We start from the raw sequence: 11,034 nt of genomic DNA, 5'->3' as shown, positions 1-11,034 counted from the left end.
TTAGATCAACAAAAGTGATCCCCAGACTCGCTCTGCCATAGAATTACTTGTGACTCATCTCTCAGACATTTTTACAATAACCAGGCCACTTCTAAGAAATCCCACCCAGCTGCAGCAATAGGAAGTAAGCATTCCATACAGAACAGGAGACAAAGAAGGCCAGAATCCTCTGACTGGCAACACAGAGGTAAAAGCTTCAGGAGAAGCAATCCTGTGGGGGTTATCATATGCTATACATGTGGAGAGGATGGGCACATTGTGAGACACTGCCATGGTAGTGGGGAAGGTATGACGTCTTTGTTTGCTATGCATGTGGAGAAGAGGGTCACATCACAAGACATTGCCAAGACAGAGGGGGGAAACATCAAGGCATTGTCTGTCATTCATGTGGAAAAGAGGGTCACATAGCAAGGAACTGCAAATACAACAGATCAAAAAAGCAGAACTTTGTTTGTTTTTCATGTGGAAAAAGGGGACACAAAGCCAGAAGGTGTAACTCTTCACAGACAAGAAGAAAAAGCTATCAAGACCTGCTTCAGCAAATACATAGTCTACAGACTCAATTGACATTGCCTCAAGACAAAAGACCCAAAGAGGAAGCTATTAACACCTGGCCGGACAAATCACTGCTTCAAGAGAATGACCGTAGCTTACACACAAGCAGCCAATACATTGAAATTCCAAATTATGTTGATAGTAGAAAACATTGACAATATGTGCTCCATCAAAATGGGGGAAGTTTATATTTGGAAAACTGTTTTAAGGTTGTGTCTTGATTATGTTTGTGCTGATGTCGATGCATGTTGGATGTGTGAAGATTCTTGTGGGGAAAGGGGGGGCAACATTTAAAAAAATATGTAATTTCAGACACCAGATGACCAACCCATTGGAAAGGGGAACCAGTTGTGAAGAAGGCCAATTGGCAATGGAACCTGTGGGGCCAGAGTCCCCTTTGGAGACCAGAGGGGTTAAGAGACCAGATATGTGGGCAAGGGCCACTACAGAGCAGAACAGGGACCAACCAGGTAAAATCCAGACGGCCACCACATAACAGATTTCTACAGAACAGGAATCCAAAGGACCGGAGACCATCCATGAATCTGAGATCCACAAGTCCAGAGATTGACTGATGGAACAAAATAGACCACAACCGATGAAGACAATAAAGAAAACAACCAGAGGCACAACAAGAAGATCTTGACACTTTTCAGAACTTCATCTGCTGAAAGGTGAAAGGCAGAAAGACACTCAATAGAGTGCATGGACTAGAAAGACCAAGAGAGAATCAGTGAGCGACTTCTCTGGAATTTAAAGTGATTTCCCCCGAGACAAATATGCATATCCACAACTGGTGTGCACATCCTAACCCACACAAACGAACACACACAACACACACACACACACACACACACACATACAATATGCCAGAGCCGAAACATGGAACACACACACGGACAGATGAAAAAAAGATGCATGCTATGATGTTCTATGACAATTTTGGCCCATTTACATTTAGATTTATTTGTGTTTTGGATGTCAGATGCTTTTATGTTTTCCTCAATTATCTCAGACTGTCTCCTTGGCTATGGTGGTTCTCAAATGCTTCTCAAACCTGAGAAAAAAATTTATATTATAGAATGAAATTATAGAATGACCCCATGATAAATTACCTATTGGAGATGACCAGTGTACACGATGGTGATGAGTCCAATGACGGGTAAGACTCCCTAATGGCCACAGAGGGAGCAACCTAAAGCAGTACATCACCACCACTGGGCACCTCTATGAAAGGTGTGACTGAGAAAGAAAGTTGATTTGGCTTCATAGCATCTAAGAGGGGACTGTAAGAAATTACATATTATCCTGTGAGTGAACATGAGATTCATGCTCAAGCAGCTGCTGTGACCACCAAAAGTTGGCCAGCATAATATCCAAAATTGTAATCTCATCATAGTAACAAAGGAAAAGTCCCCACACTGGTATTGCTGAGACACCTGGGGGTCAGGAAACAAACTCGAGTGTCAGCGACTGCAACTAATCATAGTATGGGAATGGGGGTAGGACATTGAGAACCATCTCAGGCAGCAGGTCAAAGAAACAGTGCAATATTTTGGCTGCAGGCAGCCATGAGTGTGTGTGTGTGTGTGTGTGTTAGAGGGGACTATCGATTAATTTTTCATTAAAAAACACCAGAAACAGTGGTTAAGATGTTTGTTGAACACATTTTTAAAACTGATTAGCTAACACTGCTGACCTCAGACCTAATTTTTGCTAGCCGTGGGGCTTGGCCGTGGGTGCGTGCCAAATCAATAAAACTCCGCTAGTTGGTATAGTTAGTGACCTATGGTTTGTGCATATCCACTCCTGTTATATGAAAAAACACGTCTTGAAGGAGGTTTACTCATGGTATTAACGATATCTACTGTACTGTAACGATATCTACTGTACTGGAGACAGGCTCTGAGGATACCTCTGAGTATTAACAATGTGTCATATTTCAGATATAGACCGATTATGCTCTACATCTGTGACGTGTCATAAAAAGTATCCAGTTAAAATATCTCCGGATACATGCCTTCCTCCCAGGCCCTGGGTGATCAATGATTTGTTCCATCATTTGCCTGTACCTTAAGCTTGTTAAAGGTAACCTATAACTTTGTACCCTTTGCTGTCAGCAATGATTTTGTACCTTTAGTTATCAGCAGTTATCACCTTAAGGACCATTTCCGTATCTGACAGAGTACTTTTCTTGGTACCTCTATATATCTCTATACTTCTGTGTGTACAAGCCATGAAGAAGATAAAGGATTTATTTTTTTCTTGAGAAAACAGAATTCTTGATGCTTTATTTCACATATCACTTGTCTGGCACGTCAATAATGCAACTATAGAAAATATGTACGTATTTAAAGCACGTAAACCTTTTAAAGTTCCTATATCCACCGAATTATATTTTTATGTTACAGTTGAATTAACTGTGCAAGCTTCAACCCATTTCACATGTAACTGATTGTAAACATTTAGAAAATGAGGAGTGTGAACCTATGTTAATATAATAGTAAAGGACTATGATTTAAAAATGCAAATGATCCTTGGCCTTGCCCAGGATAGCGAACAGAAAATGTTACAAAAGGTGTCCAAAAACCACTACGGACAGACACATTCCAGTTACTGCAGTCACATTCAGTTTGCATGTCATGGTCCACTCCTTTTCTTGTTTTTGGACTACACAAAATCAGTGTAAACATCAGAAGTCTTTTTCCCAGTGTGGTATTTCAGTGCGTGATGAGTTTCCATTGTCACCATGAGGTGGCCTGGCCTCTCTGTATTCTGGGGCGTGATGAACCTAAAATCAAACAGAAATGATTGCATTATACCCCTCACAACTGATAGGCAGTTGAATGTCAGTTTTAATCATTTTGAAAATGAATGTTGTTAGGAAGTTCACTGTCTATTGTCTATGCAATAGTCTGCTGTCTTAAGGTGTCATCCTTGCACCCTTCCCCCATCTCCTGTTGTGTTCTGTCAACTGTTTGTTGTTGTTCTCATACATGTTTGTAGATATTTGTCTCATTGTGTTTTTATGTTTAAAAAAATTAAATACAAAATATATATATAAAAAAAAATTTTAAAAAAAAGGAAGTTCACTGTCTTACACAAGGCAGGATAGGTGGAGTAATGGTGCGTTTGCAGACAGCTTCCCAGTCGAACCCATCGAACCACCTGGTGAACGAAACAACAAAAACAAACACTGAAATAAGAGGATTGACTGAACAACATAACTGGTGAATTCTGCAACGGCCGCCCGGATCCATACTTGTGCCTCTTCATATCCTTGACCCCACTCCTCTGGCTCCCCAGCCTCTCGGAGGGGTTGCTCCTGCGAAGGGTGAGACGGGCAAGTGTCAGGGTACATACAGAGCCAGACGCAGGAGGAGAAATGGAGCAGTGCTATTCTGGGCTGCGAGTGTGTGTGTCGGTGCTTTGGGCTGACAGGCATGAATGGTGTGTGTGTGTGTGTGTGTGTTTGTGTGTGTGTGTGTGTGTGTGTGTGTGTGTGTGAATGACACAGTGAGACAGAAACACTACAGCTGTGTTTGAGAAGCATGAAGTTGCCAAGGGTAAAGTGGGGCATACCTGCAAAGCCTCTTGATAAGGTTGGCAGCAGCTTTGCAGATAGGCTTAGGGAACTCTACTGCGTCTATGCCTTGAAGGATGGCCATGTACGTTTTCCATTGGGTCTGAAGCTGAAAATGGAGGACTGGAAAAAGATGCATTCATGCTTTCATTGAAATACATTTAAAATGCCTGTAGATGTTTTAAAAGATTTTCACCCATTACATGGTAATGTCAGACTAGGCATTAAGCAGTTAGAAATTGTGATCACACTGAATGAATGTAGACATGTTGAATACTGTCAAAACAAAGGAATTATTATGCACAAGACAAAAATAAATGAATTACATTTAAACCTTCCTGTGACTTGCTTTGGACGCAGTACATGCTAAACCTCAGGGCAATAAGTAATTTGGGAGAAATCTTATGAAATATTATCACACTGCAAACAGTGACAGTCATGGATTTCATACAGACTGCACTTTAATTATTTACTGAATCTGCCATTCATTTAGTTGCACATTAAGCATAATTTACGTGAACTTTCAATGACAACATGTTCACATAGTAGTAAATATCCTTTATCTATATAATATGAATGAAAAAGTCATCAGACTATCAATACAACTGAGAATTAAAAAAATGATGCAAAAAATAAAACAGATTCCAATTAAATCAGGAAATGTATCATGTGTCACATCCGGTGACTGTTGTCTATTTACATTTTAAAATGAATATGTACAAAATCTTAAACAAAAAGAACTGATGGATAGCTGACAGGACATAGACAGAGAAAACACAGGGAGAGAAAAAAAACTAGGGCGTTTCACGGGACAGACAAAGCCATAGATCACAATTGACACAGCCATTGATCAAAATCCATCAATAAGCATTGATGTAAATAGCTGCAGACAGGAAACACACAAAGGCCTGACAGCCCCCCATGACTGAGCCTCAATTAAAGGATCACTGCCTGACACATCACTCAAGAGGAAGAGAGCAGAGTTTCTTTCAAAGAGTCATTTCCCTACTTTTCACAGAGTGGTGAATACATTGCTATTGATAACCACCACCGAACTTGTGTCAGACTGAAATGGACTGGTATAAGTTCAGTCTTCATATTTGACACAGAGATAATTCATAACTTGGCTTGGCCTTCACTTGTTTAACTTGCTTAACACACACACACATCTAAGACGTGTCAACATCATCACATGTGAACCCATGAAGTTCAATTCAATTAAATGTTATTTATATAAGGCCAATAGCAATTGAAATGGTCTCTAAGCACTTTACAGAGCCCAGAGCCTGAACCCCCCTAGAACAAGCACTAACTTGCTTGACCAAGTAACACCTCAATGCACCCGCACCAATAAAGTGAGAGGGACTCTGTGTTTTGTTTTGTTGAGATCGACTCGAGGTGTCACTGTACATTTCATCGTTCTTTACCTCCCATTGAGCAGCTCATAAACAAATACGCCCGAGGGCCCAATAGTCCACTGAGGTTGTGTGGGCCCTTGTGTAGGATCATCTCTGGGGCCACATAGCCAAGCACTGCCACAGAATGTCCAAAGACTTCTTCCGTGACCCATCCTTTTAGCACAAACCAAAACCCCACCTGAGAGAGAGAGAGAGAGGGAGGGAGGGAGAGAGAGAGAGAGAGAGAGAGAGAGAGGGCTTGAGTCAAGTATGCAATGTGAATCACTTGGCTTGGCTCAATATTTAGAGCTCACAAAAGTAGATGCTCTGTGAAAAATCACACCATGGACATTCTAAAGCTCTGTAAACAGCAACAAAAAAATGTCAACAAACTGGCTGTATCAACAAAAAAAGAAACTTCTAAGAGATCAAATTACTTTGCATGTGCAACTGCATATGGAAGAGGGTGGGTGATCTCCTACCATGATGAAGTCTAGTGGCGAACGTTATCTCTTAAAATACCCTTAATGAGGTACTGATCAAAGGCAACACAGACATGATTGCAATGCTTATACTCAATACATATTTGCTTTACCCATGCCATTTCTGATTTGCACTGCTACGTGCACTGTGAAATTTCTATTTCCATCTCGGCCAGCCTATTTTCTAACTCGGCAAATGAAAAGCATTGGTTGTTTGTCCCTTTACGTCCTTAACTTTATACGGGTACCAGTTTTGCGTAGCCATACTGGTCCAGATGTACGTTCTCGGGTCTCAGGTCTCTGTGGACAATGTCACGGCTGTGCAGGTAAGAGAGAGCTTCTGCCACACAGGCAGTGTAGAATGTGCAGAGGCGTCCATCAAATGTCCCCTGAAACACCCAGAACCAGAGATGAAAGTTCTCCCAGGAGTTAACTGGATTCCAACTGGATCTGGTAACTGCGGTGACACCGGTGGTAGAACTAATGAGAATCTAATGGACTGAATCTGAGTTGGGAACAAGCAGTGCAATGAAATAATTAGACTTTCCGCATGTCAGCACAGACAAAAAAAAAACCAGATCGAATTAATTCTTATCACCCACATTAATACAGAAAAAGATCCTGGCTATTAGTCATTACAGGCCAGGGTTTTTATTTAACAGATGAACAACGTAGTAAAATAAACAGACCAAATTCCAAATACACCAATTATTTGTATTTTATTAATATTGTTTCAATCACGAGTTGGCAACCGCCTTTAAACCAATCACCCTAATTGTTGTTTTAAATGATAATTTTTTATACAATATCTCTTCTGGCAATATACATGTAACTATACTGAGTAAGCCTCAACATTAGACAACCAAATACACTTTCTTTTTTTCTCAATATTATTAATATATGCTTTCTAATAATAATAACAATAATAAAATAAATGTGAGTACCTGTCTCTCAGTAAGGTCCAGAGGTCACCACCCAAACAAGCCTCCAGTAACATGTACAGACAGTCTGCATCTCTAAAGGTCTGGTACAACCTGATAACCAAGCAATTCATGGATTTTACACAAAGGTGCATAGAACATGAACTGACATCTTGAAAATCATAATGCAGAAATACCTAAATGGAAGAAGGCACTGGTAGTAAAATTTCAGTGTCCTGAAATGGTGCATTGTTTGTGTGAAATTTTGGATGTGCTTGGGGTTACTACCTGACTATGAAAGGGCAGTTGACTTCCATCATGATGCGTCTCTCAGTCTGAAGGCGCCCCTGCTGGCCAGAGCTCAGCACTGCATGTTTCTGGATGATCTTCAAAGTGTATGGGCAACGTAAGTCACCTTTGAAATGCACCTAACGCAGGCAAGACGGGTAAGTGAATAGATGACGCATCAGAAGCAATCTTCCCAGGTATAGAAGCTGCTTCAGAAGCCACACACTAAGCTTCAAAGGCTCCCAGTATTTTCATTCCAAGGTAAAACGATAATAATCTCGAACTTTCTTTTCAAAACCTCCTCAGAATTATGAATATTAAATGACATTTTACTTATATAGTCCTAATGCTCAATGGTTGTAGGTACAGCACCATGACTTTTGTATCACTGCAATATTTTGTGGGCTGCAAACAAATTTGTGAACTCTAGGCAACATGTCCTTCATTTGCACTTTTCTTATCCTAGGAAACCTAAAGAAAACCAAGAGCACCAGCTGGTTCCTGACCCTTTCTGTCTCAACTCACCAGCTCCACAGTGCTGAACTGGCCCTGCCCAATCAACTCACCAGCTCCACAGTGCTGAACTGGCCCTGCCCAATCAACTCACCAAGCTCCACAGTGCTGAACTGGCCCTGCCCAATCAACTCACCAGCTCCACAGTGCTGAACTGGCCCTGCCCAATCAACTCACCAGCTCCACAGTGCTGAACTGGCCCTGCCCAATCAACTCACCAGCTCCACAGTGCTGAACTGGCCCTGCCCAATCAACTCACCAGCTCCACAGTGCTGAACTGGCCCTGCCCAATCAACTCACCAGCTCCACAGTGCTGAACTGGCCCTGTCCAATCAACTCACCAGCTCCACAGTGCTGAACTGGCCCTGTCCAAGGCAGCAGATCACCTGGAAGTCACTCAGGGAGACATCAGACGGGAAAGGCACATCCTCCTCTGACCTGTATTCAAAAACAAGGCTAAGTTTCACTCTTCATATGAATTCGGACCTAAAACTAGAATTTTATCCTTACTTAATAATAATAATAATAATAATAATACTTTAATTTTATATAGCGCTTTTCTAGGTACTCAAAGACGCTTTACATAGGGCGAAGACAAACAAAACAAAACAAAACAAAAAAGAACACAAAGGAGCAAACAAAACAAACAAACAGTGACACTTGCAGTCAGAGCGATACGAGACATGCATACTTTGCTTTGTTCTCTTTGTTGTCACGTCCAATTTTGTTGTCATCTTCCAAACTATCCATTAGTTTCCTGAAAGACCTGAAGGACGATTAAAAGTATCACACATCATATGTTAAAACACACTTTTGTTACTTTCTTACTTTTTTAACCAATGACACAGCTTGGCCACATAGCAATACATACTCTCTCTCTATCACTAAGCATGTCACATCCCCAGCTGCCATGACGCTTACAATCCTTGATTCCTCCCTGAAAACAGAAAACATAGTTCAGGTATAATCACAAAGCAGTATCTTTGACAATTCATCCACCAACGTCAGGGTCATTCTCCATGTACTGTATTTGTGTATGCAAGCCTTTGTATGTTACAATGCGAAATGTACATTATTAATCACTAGAAACTCATCTGGAGAGAAACATGGCGGCCATAAAAAGCTACAGCAAGTGATGGCCACATCCCTTTAACCATCCTATGAGGGAGTGCTGTCACCCCGGTTGACAAGGCAGGGAGGTCAGGGGGTCAGGGGGCAGGTTTGTTACCCATAGACCAGGGTTCGGGGCTGGGAGGGACAACCGCTCTCTCCCTTTCACAACAAGTCCTAATCTAAAGATGTATACATAATGTAAATAAACCATTTCACTCATACAGTGTTCAGACATACACCATGGCACTGAACCTGGTCGAGTGTCCCTGGAATCTCCGAGCTACAGTATATATGGACCTAGATTGGGGCTGGACCTAACACTAAGTGAAACCAAATATGTGCTGAATATATCAATGCCACAAACCACAGGGCTCTTGATGCTCTTGGTCCAATCAAAAAAGGGGTCACGATCACAGACGCTCAAGCTTAAACCCAAAGGGCTTGAGGCGCGTTCAGGGACTTGTCAACACACTTGAGGAAAATGTTTTTCCTCCTCAGTGATAGCGCTTTAATGACTCACCCTCGCTGGGCTCTCTCTCCAAACCAGTCTCCTCTGCTCAGCGTGGACAGGCATATCGGTTCATCGCTGACAGACTTCCTCTCCGTCACCTTCACCTGGAGGGAGAATAAGGACAAAATCTCAGTAATTCCATTAATCTGCAGGGGCAGGATCAATCCGCTTCATTTATATATATTCACTACCCGACAGCAGTGTGCTGAAATGTCACATTTGAATGCCAAAACTGAGTGCCAGAAATCTCTATATCCTGTCACAACCAAAGCTCCAGCTCCTCACTCCTATTAAATATGCTTGTCTGCACTCTTTAAGTGCATTCATTAATACTGGGTGACTAACAATGATGGGTTGATCTGTCTTTTTTCCTTATTCCTACTGATTATTTACTGACATTAAAGAAAAATAAGGCTTAAATTTGGGTTCAGACAATGTTTTACTGTTACAGCTACTGTTTATCTTCCTTTTGAAAGCAAAGCTTCACTGAATTCCAAAATCCACTGTGTTGTGCAGTTGTTTCTCACACAACCCTGAATGAAGAGTTTTCAGCAGTGTAAAACAAAATAAAAAAAACACAGTGTTCCTGTCTGGTTGCCTTTCCTTTTCTCTCCGGTTTTTGCTCAATAATACATGGCGCCCTCTTTCAAAACAACTAGTACAGTGTTGTTTTGATGCAGTTCACGTAGGCACATATGCCCTCTTATGGATGGGCTACGCTGGCTTGTGCTGGCCTCACCTGGCCTTGGCTCACGATGAAGAAAGAGTCTCCCGGGCAGCCATGGCGGATGATGTAATCACCGTCGCTGTATTGACACTGAGGGGCAAGTGTGGGGTGGGGTTGGTAGACAGCAGAAACGGGGTGATTTTAGAACGGGCAGTGGAGAACATGCAGAAAAAAAACGTGTGTGAAAAGAGGAGAGTGCTGCAGCAAGCACGGCTAGTCCGTGGTGTTTAAAAGACAGCTGGCCCAGATGCTGTGTGCCTGTTTAAGGCTGCCTATGAGAGCACTGAAATGGGCTGCAGGGTATACAGATCTCTCTGGAGAGAGACGGAACTCCTCAAAGACTATAAGACAGTTTGAGTACTGATGCTTCAATCGTGTCTGAGTCCAGCTGGGTCGCATATCAGAGAGGTTGTATTACAATCGAGATGACGCACCTCCTCCAGGGCGTCAGACACCTTCACCAGAGCATCCTCTGGTAATGACCTGAAGAAAGACTCGCTGCAAACAAATCACACAAGACACAAATGAGACTCATCATGCCATAGAGACTGATTAGCAGCATCCACATTGACTAGCACGCCATGTATGCGCCTGTAAGGGCTATGGCAATAACTGGTTGGGCTGTTGCTGTGGAACAAATGAGTTTGCTCAGTGTCAGCGTTGTAACCAGTGGTGATGACCTGCGCAAGAGATCCAGCGACTGAGAGATTCTTAGAAGGCCACTCGTCAGCATAATGGACTGGAACGCCTGACCATCTATGACCCATAGCTTGCAGTTCATTATGGCTGCAATGAGACACAGACAGAGGAAGGAAGAAAGAAAGAAAGAAAGAAAGAAAGAAAGAAAAAGAGAGAAAAACTCTCAGAAAGAGGCAGAGAGAGAAACACACAGGGGCAAAACAGAGACAGTGAATAGGTAGTTTCAAACACAAACATTTATCAGCA

General features: G+C 42.1%; 3 protein-coding genes across 3 annotated transcripts in view; all 3 read right to left on the bottom strand.

Moving 5' to 3' along the window:
* Positions 1–2,792: 2,792 nt before the first annotated feature.
* On the bottom strand, positions 2,793–5,733 carry LOC116220990 (cGMP-dependent protein kinase 1-like). Its single transcript, XM_031569938.1, has 5 exons — positions 5,566–5,733; positions 4,138–4,261; positions 3,818–3,880; positions 3,657–3,723; positions 2,793–3,346 (listed from the first exon to the last, which is right to left on the bottom strand). Exons 1-5 carry the CDS (start codon positions 5,645–5,647, stop codon positions 3,248–3,250), a joined length of 435 nt encoding a protein of 144 aa, XP_031425798.1. The 5' UTR covers positions 5,648–5,733; the 3' UTR covers positions 2,793–3,247.
* Positions 5,734–5,830: 97 nt separating this feature from the next.
* On the bottom strand, positions 5,831–10,914 carry LOC105902713 (cGMP-dependent protein kinase 1-like). The gene is made up of 9 exons (XM_031569937.2): positions 10,770–10,914; positions 10,524–10,587; positions 10,102–10,179; positions 9,372–9,466; positions 8,610–8,675; positions 8,430–8,504; positions 8,080–8,176; positions 7,226–7,365; positions 5,831–7,051 (listed from the first exon to the last, which is right to left on the bottom strand). The coding sequence occupies exons 1-9, from the start codon at positions 10,868–10,870 to the stop codon at positions 6,925–6,927; spliced, it is 843 nt and encodes a 280-aa protein (XP_031425797.1). The 5' UTR covers positions 10,871–10,914; the 3' UTR covers positions 5,831–6,924.
* chmp7 (charged multivesicular body protein 7) overlaps positions 10,870–11,034 on the bottom strand; it is a 7,033-nt gene continuing 6,868 nt past the window's right edge. Inside the window, exon 7 of the mRNA XM_031571182.2 lies at positions 10,870–10,875. Within this exon, the coding sequence (XP_031427042.1) occupies positions 10,870–10,875 (6 nt within the window). The remainder of the gene's footprint in view (positions 10,876–11,034) is intronic.

This window comes from Clupea harengus, chromosome 7, assembly GCF_900700415.2.
Source record: "Clupea harengus chromosome 7, Ch_v2.0.2, whole genome shotgun sequence".
Classification (NCBI taxonomy): Eukaryota; Metazoa; Chordata; class Actinopteri; order Clupeiformes; family Clupeidae; genus Clupea; species Clupea harengus.
Note: the sequence above shows the minus strand (reverse complement) of the source record. Positions and strands in the feature narration are given on the sequence as shown.